This window comes from Polypterus senegalus, chromosome 16, assembly GCF_016835505.1.
Source record: "Polypterus senegalus isolate Bchr_013 chromosome 16, ASM1683550v1, whole genome shotgun sequence".
In the NCBI taxonomy this organism is placed as follows: Eukaryota; Metazoa; Chordata; class Cladistia; order Polypteriformes; family Polypteridae; genus Polypterus; species Polypterus senegalus.
In genome coordinates this window covers 75,923,059-75,943,250 of record NC_053169.1, presented here as the reverse complement: position 1 = coordinate 75,943,250, position 20,192 = coordinate 75,923,059, and the positions used below count along the sequence as shown (strand labels likewise).

General features: G+C 34.4%; 1 protein-coding gene across 4 annotated transcripts in view; it reads left to right on the top strand.

The window, feature by feature from the left end:
- The window catches only part of ehbp1 (EH domain binding protein 1), a 387,620-nt gene that overhangs the window by 239,221 nt on the left and 128,207 nt on the right, over positions 1 to 20,192 (top strand). For all 4 annotated transcript variants that reach the window (XM_039738603.1, XM_039738602.1, XM_039738601.1 and 1 more), the window contains one exon: positions 1,198 to 1,387. In XM_039738603.1, the coding sequence (XP_039594537.1) occupies positions 1,198 to 1,387 (190 nt within the window). The remainder of the gene's footprint in view (positions 1 to 1,197; positions 1,388 to 20,192) is intronic.

Sequence of the window (20,192 nt, the reverse complement as noted above, 5' to 3'; positions counted from 1 at the left end):
TCATTTAGCTGGTTTAGCTGAATTTCCCAACTTGATCAAGGGTGTCATCATTTCACAGTTGCATGTGCAGAGATGAGAGTTGCTATAAATATACACATTTCCCCCATCAAGTTTTCTTTTAAAAATTGTGATTTTTGCATGGGAAATTGTGTATACACATTTCAAGCCTGTTTGTGTGCATATGCCAGCTTTATAAATGAGACCCCTTACTTTCTTGAAAGAGGGTTAATCCAGTTGATAACGTGTAAATAAGTATATATTCATATTATACAAAGAACCATGAAGAACAAATGTTTTTATGTGCGTTAGCACAATTTAGTTCACTGTTTACCTTGTGCATTCATTCTCAGTTCAATAAGACATGAGTTACTTATTTAAAGTTTGGGATAATGATCAGTGAGAGGTCACTTTCATGTCTGATTTGTCTATGTGAAGTGACTTCCTGATTTTATGCAGTGCGTCTTATTTAATAATTGTAATCTACCAAAAGTTGGCTGTTTATTTCAATAAATGTGTATGAAACCCTAAGGGCACACTTGCCACTATTGTGCTTTTTGATTTAATATACTTCAAACAATGCACACACAACTCAACAGGGGACCTATCATACCCCCCTGGACCTCTCATCACGTTCTTCAGTTTTAATATACAGTGTGAATACCTGTGTGCACAAAACTCCAAGGGGGTCCCTTGATAAGTTGCGTCCAGTTTAGGAACTATGAAAATCTAGCCATCCCAGAGTTATGCCACATATTCATAACAGCTTAAATATGTTGTACTGATTACACCATTTGTTTTTTATTGCATTATGAATAAAAATGGTCCATTTCTATACTATACAGTATGAAAGGAAATATGAAGTGCATAGTATAATATTTTGTAATTAATGTTTTTAAACAAGAAAAAGAATTACTAGTCATTATTTATTAGTGATTTTTTTTTGCAATGTGTGCTTTTTTAAATTTGAATTGAAGAAGAGATGAAGAAATATCAATTTACTTGCAAATTACAGTTTCTTAAATTCAACCGTAGGAAAAAAAAGTATTAACCAAAAGTCATGTATATTTTTTGGGAAGGTCAGTTCGTTTATTTAATGCCTTCTTGCTCTGCACTATTGTAGTATTTTTTATTTGCTGATGTGCTGTAATGTATTTCCTCTTATTATAGTTTTAACAAAAAAATCGTTTTATGGAACAGGTCAAATCCTTTTTATGAACCGAAGGCTTCTTCTCCAAGCAGTAATTCTGCTTCTGTTCAAGAAGCTCAGCTGGAAAGTAGGAAGAAACGGAAGGCTCCTGCACCTCCAGTTATCATGCCAAAGATGTCTACTGAAAAATCCAGTACTCTAAGAGTTGGTGTGGGAAAGGAAATTGCGGCTTCACCAAAGGTAGGTATTAATTTACAGGATCCTGTTTCTTGCGTGCAGAAGAAGAAAAAAAAACAAAGTTCATTCCATCCTGTATAAAGTAGTCTAACTCTTCACCACAATTATCCCAAGCTGTTATGATAATTAGATATTTGTTATTGCCACAAGAATAAATGACAAATTATAAATAATATTTATTTAATCTGGAAAAAAGTGCATAACACATGTTGTAGACTTGTAAAATGTTTTTTCAAGCTACAAACAAAAGTAATATTCAGTATAAGATAATCTAATGCCTCCTGTATTTGTTTTTGTAGCTTTTCTACTGTTGAAAAGGTGCAATGTCCCACTTTAATGTTTATTTTTAATATTTTCATTTGAACATATTACAATCTCCTTAGGCACATATAGCTGGTAATAGTTATGTTAACATTATAAATATGGCTACTTCACATATGCTACTTTATAACCAACGGAGAACTCTTATTAGATATTAAAATAAAATAAATTTCAAGAGTCAGATCTATCTATCTATCTATCTATCTATCTATCTATCTATCTATCTATCTATCTATCTATCTATCTATCTATCTATCTATCTATCTATCTATCTATCATGTAGTGCCTTTCTATCTATCTATCTATCTATCTATCTATCTATCTATCTATCTATCTATCTATCTATCTATCTATCTATCTATCTATCTATCTATCTATCTATCTATCTCATCTGTGTTATGTGTGTCCTTCATACAATCAAATTGTAAGTTGTGTGTGACTCCCATCCTTACAAGCAATCTGATTGATTGGCCAGTTTGGCTTTGCTGACTCAATCAACAGAGGAAGTGTGAGTTTGAGAAATACGAGGAAAGGTAAAGGGAGAAGATGCACAGTAAGTGTCTCCTTCAAAGACAGGAAGTACTAAAGGGGACAAGAGGAGAACAAGATGCCTCAAAATTACAGGAGAAGCTGGCTTTATGTGAATATGCTCCAAAGAGTGCACACCAGTTGAGAGAGGTTCAGACACATGAGGGTACAGAGAAAAGGTGCTGAAGGTACGCATAGAACAAGATATATTAAATTATTTTTAATTCATTCTACTACTTGTCTTTGACAGGTAACATAGCTAATCTAAAAATAAACAACAAATGTAATCACATTGAGCATGGGAAGGGCGCTTTATGAATAAAATGTGTTTATTATTATTAGTAATTCTATTATAGAATTTAACTTTAAGCACATGTGTTATTGTGAATATTCGGAAGCAGTTAAGAAGATATTTCAGTATTTGCTGCTGTTACAAGTTGTGTATCTAGATGTGAATAGCCATTTTATTTTTTCTTCATACTAAGTATTGACTATTGTACTTATCTAGATTCTGCTCATATGTACAAGAAGCTATTTTAAATTAATAGTAAATACAGGTATATTATGCATAATGTGTTAATCAAAACAATTAATGTGATTTATTTTCCAGTTTTCTCTCCTTAACAAACGTAGTTTTATGAGTTGTATTGTTTTAGCAAAATGTTAACTGCTTCAGGTTAAGCTGTAATGGTTTTTCATTTTTTACTTTCATTTTCATTATGTACCCACTAAGTTAAGGTAAGCTGTAATTATAAATAAATCACTGGTGACTAAAGGCAAACTCTAATTATAATTAAAATACTGATGACTAATCTACTGCAGTAATTAATGTCACAACTTCCCTGACAATAATTAATTTTTAAATGTATGATTAAATTTGTTCTTTTTGTAATATTTGTCTTGTAGTTTTGTGATTAGGGTTTCTCTTATGCAGTCAAAAATATCAGATTGGGTACTTTTCTACATCTGCTTTCCATGACTAGTATCTTCCAAAAGTTACATAAAATCTCCTTGTCATACAGCTTGTTGTACACTAGCAGAAGCACAAGTAGTGTTGTTCTAAACAGTCATTTCCCTATAAAAATGTGGATTTTGTGGAAGTTTTTGCACTAGATCTGAAGATATAGCGTACTGCTACCTAAAGTGTTAATTTTGCTGTTTGACTCCACAAATTCAGTATCCTATTCCTCAAAGGTTTAGCATACCACACAAAATTACAGATTACTCTTTTGAGTTCAAGTGTCTCTTAAATATGACTATTAATGGAAAATGAACAAAGTGTGTCAGTCTTAATTGATTGAGGTTTTTTGGTCTCACTGTCCTGAACTAGCTGCAAATCCAGCCCATCTTTGATCCCCACTCTTGGCCCTTGCTTTATGAAGCCATTTATAGTGGACCCATTTAGCATGTGGCATAGGTGTTTCCTTCTTTGTGTAATTGGTGATTTTTTAATTTTATTTTTAAAAAGTGTTTTCATCAGTTTTATGTTCTTTCACTTTGGGTAAAGTTCCTCATAATCTAGGAAATAGTTACCAATTTCATCAATTTGTCATAGAATTCAACAATTGTGTAATGCTGCTGTGATACTGTTAAGTCTCCTTTTTGGAATATTGTAAACTCCAGCCCCAAGATGGTGTGAAAATATTATGCCCAGCCTTTTATGTGGGTTATGTTTGGTCATCTGAAAACATATGTATTTTTGATTATTTCTGCTTTGGAAGTACTATGCTAACTAACTTTTTATAACCAGCTTAGGAAAATCTCTTAAATAATAGTGTTTTACTACCTTTTGTGTGATATCTACTGAGGACAGACTGAGCCTGCTGTCACTTTCTTGTAAGATGTATTAGGTCATGACTAAAGTACTGATGCATGGAATGAGACCTTAGGTGTTACCCCACCATAACCTGTAATTCAGCTTTTAGTATTATGCTGTTTTTACATATGGATTCTAATGTGCCTTTCTGCACATCACTGATTTAACATGCAGTTTCAGAGCCAGTTTGTTTATGTTGTGGTCAAGTTTCTATGTAAGTTGTTTTCTTTGTTTCAAATGGAGACACTTCAATTTTTCTATTTTTTAGCCGTTTCCCAATTAATTTTTAGGGTTGTTCTTCTGTTTTTTTCAGCAGCATAAAAGCTGTATACTGTATCTGACTTCTACCTTTTTCTGTTTTTTATCATTATATATATTTTGTTCTTTCATACCTCTGTTGTAATTTCTCTTCCTATATTAAATGCATTTTTCTCCTCAGGATAGTTTCTTTACATTATTAATTTATTTCAAAATATTTTGAAATAGGCTATGGCTATGTTTATTTTCATCTAACTCTGACTTGTTATAGTTGTGTTCCTTCTTTCCAAAAATATGCAAAGCTAATCAGCAACAAATAACAGGGTGCCTACTAGAATGTCAGTCTTTTATCAACCAGGTCTTTTAAAATGTTGCAGCAAAATCTCTAAATATCATTACCTCTTAATATAGTACTTACATTGTGAATGCTTTTTCATGCACATTTTTGCTCATTTCATGGTGGGCCAAACAATGTACACTTTTTTAAAAAAAAATATACTGTATAATTGCTTTTACTACAGGAACTAAATACATTTTATTACTTTTCTACATCCCCAATCATTTAATATTTTCCCTACATATGTTAAGCTTGCTCAGTATCCAAAAAGTCCTGGTGTACAATGCATTCACTTATGTGCATTTTTTTTTTTTGCTCTCAAAATATTATTCAGGTTAGTTCAGTTTATGGTAATGTTGTTTACTTCCTTTTGACTGATTGAGAACATGGTACACATTTACAAACATAGTTAAAACACACAACACTATTTGTAAGGTTTTTTTTTTTTTTTTGAGCTCTTAATAGTAATATAAAAATAATAAATCAACCTGAACCTCACATTAGTTTATACTTTGAGTTTGTTTGTATTTTGCTCATGATTTTTGTCCATTTCTGCTTAAAGAGTCAAACAGCATAGTACAATTATTTAGTTATTTGAACAGTTTGAGCGCTGGCAGGTTAATTGACCTTCGGAGTATGACACAGTGAGAGATGTTACAAAAATAGTATTTTTATTCTGGCCTATTACACTGCAATAGTGAATATAATAATGTGTGTCTGATAAATTCAAAATTGAATTTCATGCACAGTGAATTTAGGTATTTTTCCTAATAGTAAATTGTAGATAAGGCATGTTAACAGGGTGCAAGTTTTTTGCTTGACATGTTTGTTGTAGCTGGAGTTTAAATTATATATGTCCAGCTAATTAATGTCAATATGGATATTGCCATTTTCACAGTGCTGTATTATAAAATAGTTTTCTTTTTTCTTTTTGCCAGAATGAACAGTTGTTTTAGGATAGCATGCTGTTTGCAAGCTGTCCTGTTGTCCCATATGCAATACATCCCCTATTTATGTACTATATTGTTTGCAGTCCAGTCTTGTTCTGAAGAGTATATTGATTTGTGATGTGTTGTTTGGTGCATTATAGTTTGTTGCTGGATTGTTTGAATACGATTTTCAATAGCCTGCATTGATATCCTGTAACAGGATTCTTTTAGAACTTTAACCAGGTGCAGTCTGTAAGTAAAAATCAAGACGCCCTCAGGTTTTTACATTACAGTATTTTTAACATTACTTTGTATTTCATTGGCATCCTTTGTGAATTGCTAGAGAGTATTACTGCTGTCATCCATTTCAAGATTAGCAGGTGTGGCGAATGGAAATATTTTACATCATCTATTTGTGAATCCTGGTTTCCTTTATTTAATTGTATATTAGTCATGTTGATATATCTGTTTTAATGTTTGCATGCTTCTATGGAAGGTTTTTGTTCCCCAATTTCTTAATTAAAAGTTACTGGACCATTATTTTTATTACAACATTCATGGATAATTCATGTCCAAGTGTCTTAATATTTTGATCTAACTACTTAAATATTATGACCAACCACATGGTCTTGCTTCATTTTATAATTAATCTTAGTAACCATCCTTACTCATATATAATAGTAATATAAAAAAGTTGAATCTTGTAGGAAATATTATTTCTTTTTTCCCTTTATCTGGCATATTTTAAGCATTTTGCCAGTATCCTCACTTGTGTGTGACAGTATGACTCTGTTCCAAGTTAAAAATGCAATTACTTAATGAATATCAGTCCGTGGAAAATAATCACTTTTCCTTGAGGTACAACTGGATAACTGAAAGAAATCATGCTTGTTGGTGCATACTCAGAAGTGCTCAGCAGTACGAATTTAAGATGGTGTAAAGCTAAAGAAAAAAAGTCATTGTAATTGTATTAATGGAAAAGAATGTGCTGTAAATGCATATTCAGTAGCTGTCAGATGGGCTAAAAGCCTTTTTTATAGTTAGTACGTATGAGATATCTTAGACAGACAGTCTGCAAGGATTACCACAGCGTTTTTCAGCCATGTTCAACATTGCTGCTACCACCGCTCCTCCATTTGTTGAATTTGAGATGACCTTTGCATGAATAAAGTCAAAAAGGATTAAGGGAAGCATTTCTAACAATGGGAAAGAGCAACAGATGTAGCCGACTTTGAACGTGGGAGGATTGTTGATGCACTTCTGCCTACAGGCAGTGTTTATAAGGTGTCTGTGTTTACTAAAAAAATCGAAACAACTATAGAAAAAAATCCTTTCAGAAAGGTTGCTTAAATATTCATAGTAAAATATAGCTGTTTTAAGAGAATCTGAACATATGGCTCATCTACAGTGTTAGTGAGAGATCGATGGCATGTGTTGTATTACCACTTATTTTTGATTTAATAGCAAAAGAAATTTTGTAATGGTGACCAATGTAGAATTTGGTTGTGCAATTTATATATTTTTTTTAATTCTTTTGGAGTTTGAGGTGTCATGAAATGATGTTCTTCCTTGTTTGCCATTTTCTCTGTCAAAAGCCAAGTATAAACTGTAGCTCCTGAAACAACCAGTCATAACAAACATCCAAAGATTATCTGCTAATGCATCGTTCCGAAATGACTGTATGTTGTTGATGTACGCTATTATATACTCTGCCAGAATAGCTTCCATCTTACCTAAGATATTATTTCTTATTTTTAATTACCCTGATCAGTCCTTATTTTAGAGTGTGTTGCTCTCTTCATATCAAATGCTACTATAACACTTCATTAAGACAAGTTTTACATCCACAGATGAACCCCTTTCATGTTACATGTTAAAGGAGTATGTTGCTTACTGTGGAATATGTTCTCTGAATTATATTAGCACATAATTTTCAATATGTTTTGAAGAGTATATTTTATTATGATCAATATAATGTGAGAGTTGTATATACAGCTTATAACATGATCAGTGAGATACAGTATGCACAGCATAAGATAAAGACATTTATGAAATCACGTCTCTTTAGCTAGAAATAGACATTCTTGGTTTGCATCCTTAAAAAGAGAGTAGTGGTCCGCACTTCTGACTGAACATTTCAAAACCTATGTTCAAACCACAGACCATTTACTTTTTTTGTGGAATTGCACAATTTGCTCAGTGTTCAGTTTCCCCTATAATTCCATTTGTAATCGGCCCCACGTGTGTGAATATCACCAATAACCAATTGAGCATAGGATTTGTATCCAGGTTACTGGATGCATTAGGCAGCAGCACTAACCCCTGTCTACTGTACAGCACACTAGAGATGGTACAACTAAAATCCACATTTATTAGCTGAAGGTATAATGACAATATATACTGTGTGTATGGTTGGGAGATTGGGTTGTTGGAATTATTAGGAGCTAGAAGTAAGTGGTTCATAATCATGGGTTTAAAAAATGCAGATTTTTCTTAGTAAAAATAATATTGAACCAACTTGTTAAATCATAGTGTCTCAAAACAAACTTAAATTCAGAGTCAAGTTCCTTGTGAATTTTTTTTTTCAGTTTTGGGGTATAACCTTTGCTTAAACATATGGTGTATATGTATTTGCATATGAAAAAGTTTGGGATCCCCTCTCAGCCTGCATAATAATTTACTCTACTTTCAACAAAAAAGATAACAGTGGTATGTCTCATTTTTTAGGAACATCTGAGTACTGGGGTGTTTTCCGAACAAAGATTTTTAGTGAAGCAGTATTTGTTTGTATGAAATTAGATCAAATGTGAAAAACTGGATGTGCAAATATTTTTGTACCCGTGTAATTTTGCTGATTTGAATGCATTTAACTGCTCAGTACTGATTTGTTGGATTAGCTCGTTAAGCCTTGAACTTTATCAACAGATGTGTTCAATCATGAGAAAAGGTATTTAAGGTGGTCAATTGCAAGTTGTGCTTCCCTTTGACTCTCCTCTGAAGAGTGACAGCATGGGATCCTCAAAGCAACCCTCAAAAGATCTGAAAACAAAGATTGTTCAGTATCATGGTTTAGGTGAAGGCTACAAAAAACTATCTCAGAAGGTTAAACTGTCAGTTGCAACTGTAAGGAATGTAATCAGGAAATGGAAGGCCACAGGCACAGCTGCTGTTAAACCCAGGTCTGGCAGGCCAAGAAAAATACAGGAGCGGCATATGTACAGGATTGTGAGAATGGTTACAGACAACCCACAGATCACCTCCAAAGACCTGCAAGAACATCTTGCTGCAGATGGTGTATTTGTACATCGTTCTACAATTCAGCACAATTTGCACAAAGAACATCTGTATTGTAGGGTGATGAGAAAGAAGCCCTTTCTGCAGTCACACTACAAACAGAGTCGCTTGTTGTATGAAAATGCTAATTTAGACAAGCTTTTGGAACTGATGTTACAAAAATTGAGTTATTTGGTCTTAACAAAAAGCTCTTTGCATGGTGGAAGAAAAACACCGCATTCCAAGAAAAACACCTGCTACCTACTGTCAAATTTGGTGGAGGTTCCGTCAGGCTGTGGGGCTGTTTGGCTAGTCAGGGACTGGGGCCCTTGTTAAAGTCAAGTGTTGGATGAATTCAACCCAATATCAACAAATTCTTCAGGATAATGTTCAAGCATCAGTTACAACGTTGAAGTTTCGCAGGGGTTGGATATTCCAACAAAACAATGACCCAAAACACAGTTCGAAATCTACAAAGGCATTCATGCAGAGAGAGAAGTACAATGTCCTGGAATGGCTGTCACAGTCCCCTGACTTGAATATCATTGAAAATCTGTGGGATGATTTGAAGCAGGCTGTCCATGCTCGCAGCCATCAAATTTAACTGAACTGGAGAGGTTTTGTATGGAAGAATGGTCAAAAATACCTCCATCCAGAATCCAGACACTCATCAAAGGCTATAGGAGGTGTCTAGAGGCTGTTATATTTGCAAAAGGTGGCTCAACTAAGTATTGATGTAATATCTCTGTTAGGGTGCCCAAATTTATGCACCTGTCTAATTTTGTTATGAAGTGTATTGTATATATTCTGTTAATCCAATAAACTTAATGTCACTGCTGAAATGCTACTGTTTCTCTAAGGCATGTCATATATTAAAAGGAAGTTGCTACTTTGAAAGCTCAGCCAATGATAAAAAATCCAAAGAATTAAGAGGGGTTCCCAACTTTTTCATATGACTGTATGTACTTATCGTAAGAAAGGAGTATTTAAACATGGATTCTGTTATTTTTATTGCCAAAATGTTTGATTGCCTTCATGTTTGTAAAGTATCTCTGCCTTACATCCACTGATATCTCTGACATGCAAACTTTGACTTTAGTAAGCAGGTCATGAAAATGGATTAGGGATTTAAGTCTATAGTCTGTTGGTTGCAGATTGGGAAATAAATTAATGTTAACTAAAGTTCAAGAAACTTGAAGGCCCGTTGTATTATCTACATAAACAAGTCAGCCCCATTGTAAACTGAAAACTGTTGTCTCCATCTTGAGACATCATTTGCAGTACCAGAATATGGCATATTTGTATTCTTTAAACCTTACACGTATCATCCACGTAATAATATTTAGTGCAACTTCTTCTTTAGGTATTGTTTATATATAATGAATTGTATTTGAAAATTTGGTTTCAATTTTACATTAAAGAATTTTTCTCAGAACTTTTTTTTTGCCATCTTTGTAATTTCCAAAGTTTAATTATAATGACTATGAAGTATGCATGTGAACATTTTCCGTATTTTTACTTTTGTAAGTTGTACAAGCCAAAGTTTGAATTTTTTTCAGATTGCATTTACAAGTCTTTTGAATTAGACTGTGGTTTTACTTTAAATCAAGACTGACCAGTCGAGAGAGATTTACTAATCATCAGTGTGAACCGATGATCCTGGTCTCATTACAGTACAAAACATTAGTCAACCATGTCGGATTAAAAAAAAGAACTATTTGGTTATTACCATTAGGTTTTTTTATTACTATTCTTTAGACATTTTTAAATGGGTGTGTAAGGTTCTGACATCGTATCACAAGTTTTCATTTAATCATTTACTTCTGAATAATTATTATTATAATTGAACTAATTAATTCCTAAGTAAATTGTTGAAGAAAATGAGGGGAAACTTACAATTCAGTTGTTATTGTATATTGCACAATTAACAGCATTCACTATCACAAGGATCTGTACAAAGTAAACTGGATTACAATACAGTGTCAAATACACAGATCAAGCAATATATGAAAAAGGGTACAAAAACACAAAATGCTGCTCTGGTGGATGTCAAGAGGATTTTGGAAATGTACATGACATATTTGTACAAAATGAGTTACACAAATAAACAACAGCTACTCCATTAAAACTGCTTTGCAACAATGACATATACAGAATTAGAAAAAGTTAGATGGATAAATTATGTCTTGAATTTTCAAAGCTGGCAGGCCAAATTACTAAATCTAGCACTAGAGTAAACTGCAGTAGCTGAATGAACTAAAGTCTGACCCTTATAAATAAATCTAGTAGGAGTTGAAAGCAGAATTTAACATAGTCATGAACTACGTATGTAATGTTTTGGTGCAGTAAGAAAGCTGTTTAAAATCTCAACTGCCTGACACGGTAAAGCAGTACAGTCAGATATTTAGGAGTGCTGGAACATGAATGCTTAAAACAAAATACAGTTTTAAAGACATTTAATATTGGACTGAAAGGCATTGAACTATGAATGAGCCAACACTGAGACTTCATGATTAGAAGAATTTATTTGGGTGAGGATTTTTTTTAGATTTGCAGTGCTCTAATGATATCCTGAATGGGTCTGAATTTTATTTGTTGGTTTACAATAGTCTGTTTATAAAGAAATATATATTAGGATGGGGATGGATGGGTAACATTTGTTTTTCTGTATTCTTGGTTGTTACTTATTCTCTCATTTATTTCCTGACAGATTTGCCACATGAACCACACCATTATGTTGGTGTTCTTATTTTTTAATTACAATTTTGAAGAATCTGTCTGTTTTCTTCTGCATATCCTTAGAAGTTAGGTTGATATTTTATCACTTATTTTAGTTCTCTCTTCTCTCCCCATTCTTGAATAATTCTTAATGGCTTTTTCTCGTTTTCAGATGTGTTAACACCAATAGCCCAAATATTGTAGAAGCAGCCAATGAGTAATTTTTTTCTCTTCTTCATTGATTTTAAAATCAAATTTCCCAATTGGATCATTGTATGAGCTTTTAGTGCATTGGCAATGTACTGTACCATTCAGTACAGTTTTTGAACGTGGAATGAGCTTTTATGTAGCATGAGGAATAAAAATTTGTTTAATGAGTTATTTTGAGAATTTACGGATTCTAATTTTTCTGAAAAAGTAAAACTGAAAGTAATTAGGTCGACACATTTTGATGATGTGCTTTTTGTGACCCTCTCTAAAAGACATTAACTTTTTTTTTTTCCCCTCAAAAATCACTATTATTGGACTAAAGGAAGAATCTTGTGTATAGAATTACACAATCCAGTTCTAAAATGCCTGGAAAATGTATGCAACTATTAAATAAACACATATTATAAAAGTCTCGTAGAAAATTAGATGGCATTGAATCTATGAAGTAATATACAATTCTAAGTTTCTGATATTATGTGTCGCATTATTGAATGGCAATACTTTAAACTGACAGCTGTTATATAGCTCTGTCTTTTGGGCAATATGGTGGTACAGTGGCAAGTGTTGCTGCTTCACAGCTCCAGGAATTTTTCATGCTCTGCCTATATTTTTGTAGGTTTGCTCCCATATTTTAAAAACTACATTGTTAGTTGCCAATTTAATTTGTCCAGTATGAGAGCATGTGGGTTTAAACTCTGCAACAAAGTACGGTAGATTCCCTTTGAATTCTGATTCCTGACTTTTTTGCTGTCAGGAAGTTCTGTCTCCCTTGCAGCCTTATTCAGAAAATAAATAATATAAACAGCTAATAATTTAGTACAAAATTAAGAGAACTGGCTCATATGAATGTTTCAGAGTGAATAAGAAGGAATACAAGACTACATTTTTGTTTCTTATCGTTTTGAAATTAACAGTTTGACCCTTTTTTGGAATCAGATGTAAAGGGAGTTAAAAAAAAAAATAGTAAAAAGAGAATAAATAGCTAAAGTGTGTATAGAGAAGCAACAAGAGCTTGCAAGTTATGGTAAAAAGATGTAATATCCTTGTTTGTAATGGGATTCAAGGTATAGTGAGATGTGCAGAAGGTTTTTGTTTGCACGTAATCTTATCTTTAAACAAATACAATTTTCTGTAATGGAACAAGATTATGGAGTTACTTTGTTGATTTATTTGTCATTAGCGTGCTCACGCTTTCAATGCATAGCGCCTTTCAGGGTTTAGCAAGCAAAAATCTATAAGTGGTTTGAGTTTGATTAAAGTACAGGAACCAGGATGCAATTTGAAGTTTTGAATTACAAGCAATCTTACCACCTTGTTTACTCTTGAATGCTTAGGTTTTGCCTTAGGGGAATGTTTGCGCCCAAAATGCTGGGTCCTCCAAACATTGTGTCAGTACAATAAAAGGTATCATTAGTGTCCATCTTGCATACATTAGCAAAGGTTTACAACAATGTGTGCAATGTTTTGTGTTACTTTACAAATAAAACAAGTTTGGCTGTCATTTAATCTCACTTTTGTAATGACCTGGAATTTACTAAATGTTACATGAGTTGAAGTTGTTGAATCTCTTTCTATTTTGCATCTTTAAACCTTAAAATGAGGGTCATCAGAATAGTTCAGTGTAAAAGAGTTAATAAAAAACATTTTGAATTATAAAAAGGCAATAGCTTCTCAAATGTCACCTTCATCGTTCCTGTCAAGACAGTCACTAGATTTCTCCTGGTCTGCTTCCCTTATCAATGATTCTCGCTTTTATTGCTAGCTAGCCCAAAATGCTCAATACTTTTTTGACATGCTTTTGCAGTTTTTACCCCTCTGTCATTTATTTTCTATAAGCATAGTTGGACATTCGTTTTTCTTCTTCAAATTGTGAATTAGGTGCTTGCTACTTAGTGTGGTACCTCTAAAAATGTTTTTGTTTATGTAGAATACATCCATATATAACTGAATAAATTATAACCAATTATATGAATCAGATATTTATTAAATAAATGTTTAAAATAGTGTTTTTATAAGATCTTCAGTGTAGACTGATAAGACATGATTATCTTTCATCATCTATAAGCACATTTTTCCAGGAGCATATTGAAATATAACTTTGACAGGACAATGAGTATCCATATCCTCAAGGCTTCTTATCACCAGCAGGAGATCATTTTGGGTTTTGTAATTTTTTCCCCCATTTCAATCCCTGACACAGCAGTTAATCAGTTAGCACTAATTATCATATTCAAACCAAGCCAAAAACAACAAAACTGCCAGACTTTCTCAGAATGGGGAAGATTAAATCACCTAAATATGAAGTAATTTGGTTAACTTTAAAGGTAAATTTCTATTTCATTCAGTCCTTTAACAGTTTCTCTTATGTTCAGAATATGTATATATAGTTGTACATTTTGCTGTTTCTTACTGAAATATAGTGGAACTTTATTTAAGTAAAGATACTAACTTAGTCACTATGTTAGAATAATGATGCAGTTAAATATGTCAGAGTTAATAAGCCAAGGAAAACATCATGGTGTGTTTTTGCTTTTCTATATGTGAGTTTTTGCATTTATTGACTTCATTATACTGTATATGTTATAAGATTATGTCTAGACATCCATTTAATGACCTGGTTAATTCAGTTAAGTGTTACTGAGATCCAGAGTCTATCCCAACTGCATTATGTACAGGACTATAATCATCCCATTTATTGAACTAGTTAACAATTATAAAACACACATAATTGTGAAAAGTATAACTCCTTAACCTCTAAAATACTAGCTAATTTGGTGACCAGTTTTCATACATAGAACCCAGAACATTACCGGGTTTGCTGTCTTCGGTTACATATGTCAGGATAGCTTAAAAATAAAAAAGCTGTGTTAATTTTACAAGTCAGTAGTATTCGCACATTCAAGTTCCTAAGCCAAGTTGAAAGAGTTTGGATTGTGGATATACTGACTTTGGAGGTGCCAGTCTATTTTAATCTCAAGCTCTTTGTTTTTCTATACCCAGTACCTTCAAGACTTTATGCTTATTGTGGTGGGTTTTTTTTTTTTGTTTTTTTTTATAAATAAAAACTATGCTCAAAAGCTACATAACAATTTTCTAATCATTTGTACTGGAGAATGACCATATTAAGGTCTTTCAAATCTACACACATTTTTGAAAAAAAAAAAGAAAAGGAGTAATCAATCAAGAACAAAATTTCAAAGGTTGCAGATAAAATTACAGCACTCACAATGTACAGTAGATTGTTCTTTCTCTAGATTGTTTTGGTTGATGCATTCTTTATGTTTTAATTGGACATAATTCCATCCTGAATATTAACTGTTGTCCCCTAGTACAGAACTTTACTGTCTACATTTTTTTCTTTATATTTATCAGCAGGCTTGCATTTTATGATGCCTGTTGTATACTCTGGAGGAGCGTAGAAGGAGCTAAATAATTTGTAACATTAAAAGTTTTAAACATACTTCTTTTTAAGTATGCATTCAGTAAAATTAACTTTAACCCAACATAGTGATTTTAAAACTGGAGTTTTATGATAATCTCCTTTATTTATAATCGTTGGTGCAGTTTTATAAAATTAATTATACTGTAATAATAATCATATCACCCTGGTAGTAAAGTATTATGGTAGTCAGTTGTGCTTGATGCAGATGAATGAAATACCTTTTCTGCATTATAAGAAACCACCTTAATTTTTCATTATTTTCAGATGGTGAAAATAGGTACTAAATATTCTGGATGTGTGTCCATTAATACTTAAGTCTTTGTCAGAGAGAGAGAGAGGTTGGAAGCATGCACTGATACAGCATGTTGCCACACCCACCACTGAACGAATCACTTTGGGGTCCCAAATTAGGACCTGTACAACAGGTGACACCACAGCATCACACCAGTTTGAATGGATTGGGAGATATCTAAAATCCACATGGAATCAAAAAAGCGGATTTTCTTAGAAGTTACTTAATCCAATTTAGGGTTATGGGAGGACAAAGTCTAATCCCAACAGTACATTTTAATCAAATTTGAAGATGAGCTATCTTTACTTATTCACAGTTTTACACTGTTAAAACCATTATTCTTCCCTTTCTTCCACTTTCTTACTCAAAATTCAGCTCAGGGTCTCATATACCCAGTGCCTAACCTAACATATCAACAGGCACAAGGTACAATAATATTAACCCTGCATGGCACACAAACCCATCACACAACACCCACTTCAGTCAGCTTAATATACACAGTTTGGAGTCATGGAAGGAAACCCTAGGCAGATACAATGGGAATGTGCAAAATCCAGTCAGGAATTTAGACCTTGAACTCTGGAGCTGTGAGACAGTAGTGATAACCATAGTTTGACATCAGTTTAAGAAAGAAGTATTATGTTAAATTTTTGAAGTAAATTATGAAAATTACTTTTCAAATTATTAATTTAAAATTTTATGAAATTGCAAGTGCATGGAGTAATATACTGTGGAGTTATTTCTATCCATATTATTTTTATTTGCTCATGTTTTCATAAATAAATTAAGCTCTACACTGAAGTATGTAAAGCACTGCAGAGACTAGTGTAGGCAGCACAGCCTATTACTGACATCCAGCTGCCTTTTGTTCAGAACATAGGACTTGTTTATACTTCACGCTCAGAACGGGTACGCGCACACTTCATGGCTGCCACACGTTCCCAGCATTCATTTGACGCATCCTCTGAGCAGGTCCTCAGAAATTAACGTGACGTGTGCACAGGTACCAGCAAAAAGTTGGGGGGCGCAGTATGATAAAAGTTGGAATGTGACATCAGAGTCTCTGTTAACTATCTACATGTGACAGAAAACCTCTGTGCAGATCCTACGGGATCAATGTGCGCACTTCGATGTTTGATGAATGGTTCGATGTGGTGAAGCAAAATGCCGACATACAGATGCATTCGTGGCGCTTTATATTCAAGTGTCGCATATTCCTGATTGTAATGACACGATACATTTTAAAAGTCTCACACACCATCTTTTGTGCCATCTTTTTTTCTCGGGCTTCCTCCTGACCTGACAGCAGCAGCAAACAGCAATAGATCACCTCATAGAACACATTAAATTTATGATATTCCAACTCTCTGCACATTTAGAATCCTTAGATTTATACTTGATATCACTTTTCTAATGAAAGTGCATTAAAGTATATATGGTACATTTTACAGATTAATCGTTAATTTTGTTTAAATAATGAATACTGTACTGTTAATATTTACACACATGGGGGTGACACGGTGGTGGAGCGGTAGCACTGCTGTCTCGCAGGGAGTTGCGTCGCTGGTATTCCCTGCCTGGAGTTTACATGTTTTCCTGCTGGGTTTCCACAGAGTGCTCCGGTTTCCATCCAAAGATATGCAGATTTCGTGACACTAAAATGACACCTGTGTATGTGAGTGCTTGTATTTACCTTGAAATGAGCTGATGCCACATTTTGTTGGAATGGACACATCCCTGGATTGATGGATTTAATAATTAAACATCCCCTTCAGAGATATTGTGGTAAGGTGTCCTCAGAATTTAATGGGTATTCCAGGCAGTTCACAAAACAGCGAAGCCGGACCTGTTCTCACTGTGATAATATCTCACACTGCCACCTGGTGGATTCTTCCAGATTTATGTAAAGTACGCATGCAAGTATATAAACAGTAAATTGCTTGTGTAGCAGGGGCATCCACTGGAGCATGCGTCGCGTGAAGTATAAACCTGACTTCAGAAAGATGGACTGTGCAGTGCAGTTACACCAGTCAGTTTAGTGGCAGTTTCTACCCAAAGGTCGTAAGGTTGGCAAGCAACTCAAATATTGTGTGTGTGTGTGTATATATATATGTGTGTATATATATATATATATATATATATATATGTGTGTGTATCTATACTAATAAAAGGCAAAGCCCTCACTCATCACTAATTCTCCAACTTCCCGTGGGTGGAAGGCTGAAATTTGGCAGGTTCATTCCTTACAGCTTCCTTACAAAAGTTGGGCAGGTTTTATATCGAAATTCTACGCGTAATGGTCATAACTGGAAGCAGTTTTTCCATTTACTGTAATGGAGATGAGCTTTAACGCCGTGGGGCGGAGTTTCGTGTGACATCATCACGCCTCCCACGTAATCACGCAGTACATAGAAAACCAGGAAGACCTAAAAAGCGCTGAAGAAAACATGCATTATATAATTGAGAAGGCAGCTAAACAATAAGAAGCGAAGCGAGTGACATATACAACCATATTCATGAGTTCTGCTACTGAAACAAAGCACGATGTAAACCTACACTTTAAATTAAGTTCATAGACAGGCTGCGCTGGCGCTTGTAATTTAGTGCCTGCCCATATAAGGCCGTCCGTCCAGCGGCAATCCAATAGCAAACTCCCACTAAATATTCACGGGTTAAGGACTGTGCTTATGCAGAGGAAGATGAGATGGTCAGGGTGGTGTTTGGTACAAACTCAGCTAAACTGCGAGAGAAAGTTTTAAGTGCCAGGACTAAGGTAACATTAAATACAGCCATGGACATAGCACGAGATGGCACCAGCACAGCTGGGAACCTTCGATGCATGTACACCGAGGCTCACGGAACTGACGAGTGCACAGATAAAAGCAACAGTTCCAAAGAGCGCTGAACAAAACCGAATTACACAATTGAAAAGGCAGCAAAAATATGAAGCGCCTGATACATACAAGCATATTCATAAATCCAACTACTGCGGAAACAAAGCACACGTTGGAAAAGTCAATGTCCCGCTAAAGGAAGACAGTGTAAAAAACCCGTGCATGCAGTGTGTCAGGTCTCAGATAAAGAAGAAGACGAGCTGTTTATTGATGCAGTAAGAAACGAATCGATGAATGAAACCTGTCATCTTTACAACGATTGACAAACACGGAATGTAACTTGAACACAACACATCCTACAAATATGAACCTGATTGAAAGAAATAATGATAATCAAATCCTTGATGACAGCAACACTCAGTAACACTCACAAAACAAATACTGTATATTGACAGTCATGTTACGCTATTTTTAAAATGTTCCCTTTTCTTTTCTAGCTTTTTTAACACACTACTCCGCTGCGATACGCGGGTATATATATATATGTATATATATATATATCCCGATCTACATACTCGAATAATGGATACTTTATTCGCCATCAATGATTGTTTTGGTAAAGCCATACTCAGTGTATTCATTAGATGAACGGTAAAAAGTAAGAGCGAGGGAGGATGACTTATTGAGGCATGCAGGCTGTAGTGCGCCAACTCTATCTGAATTGCGCGATCACATTTGAAAAAATATATCTTTTCAAGTTCTACTTAGTCCATATGTGTCAAACTCAAGGGCCGCGGGCCACATCCGGCCCGCGAGATCATTTTATATACTGTATTATTGTTATTAAAGCCCGGGTATATGAAGCGCTGGTAACACAATAAACTACAGATCCCATAATGCAGCGCTTCAGCTGCCTTGCCAACACTTACGCGTTAATCAAGTCTAGCTTATGATGCTGCAAGTTATTGCGAAGCTAGCTCACACGATGCTGAAGAGAAAAGTTGATTCTGAAAATAGAGCCTTTAAAACCGATGGGAGGCTGAGTATATGTTTACTGAACCCGTGTGTCTCATTTGTGGAGCTAATGTGGCTGTAATTACAGAATTTAATCTAAGACGGCACTATGACACAAAACATCAGGGTAACCTGAAAGACCTGAATGCAATGCAGAAGATACAGAAAGCAGAAGAATTAAATAAGAATCTTTACCCGTGCACAATCACAAAGTGATTTCAAGTAAAGCTGCTTTTATGGGAGACACAAATGCACCAGTGCAACTTGCCCCACTTTCCCTGTTGCCAAGTAATGTTAAACCAAGTCGTCACTACGGTGTTCCCAAATACGCACTTTGCTGATAAACTGAGCGCACTGAGTTTGCACGGCGCTTTGGTGACTTTGAAGAACAAAAAGTCCGTCTACATGCGGCTCGAACCTTGTGCATGTTTGGTAGCACATATCTGTGTGAGAAGCTCTTCTCAGTGATAAAGACTAACAAAACAGCACACAGGAGTCGCCTCACTGATGAGCACCTGCAATCCATCCTGAGAATCTCCACAACACAGAACCTCACACCAAACAGAAACGAACTTGTTGCCAAAAAAAGATGCCAGGCGTCCAGCTCTAAAATGACATATGAGCAAAGACAACTGAATGATTTGATTTGTTATTGCTGAAAGGAACACATTTTATTTATATTTCCAGGTTTTGTTATGCAGCATGTTCATATTTGAATTTGTATAATTTTGACAGGATATATTTTTATGGAGAGCAAAATCTTTTGGGATATTTAAAATCTAAGTTTATTTTTTATATAAAATTACATAAGAGTAAAGAAATTTGAATGTTTGTTC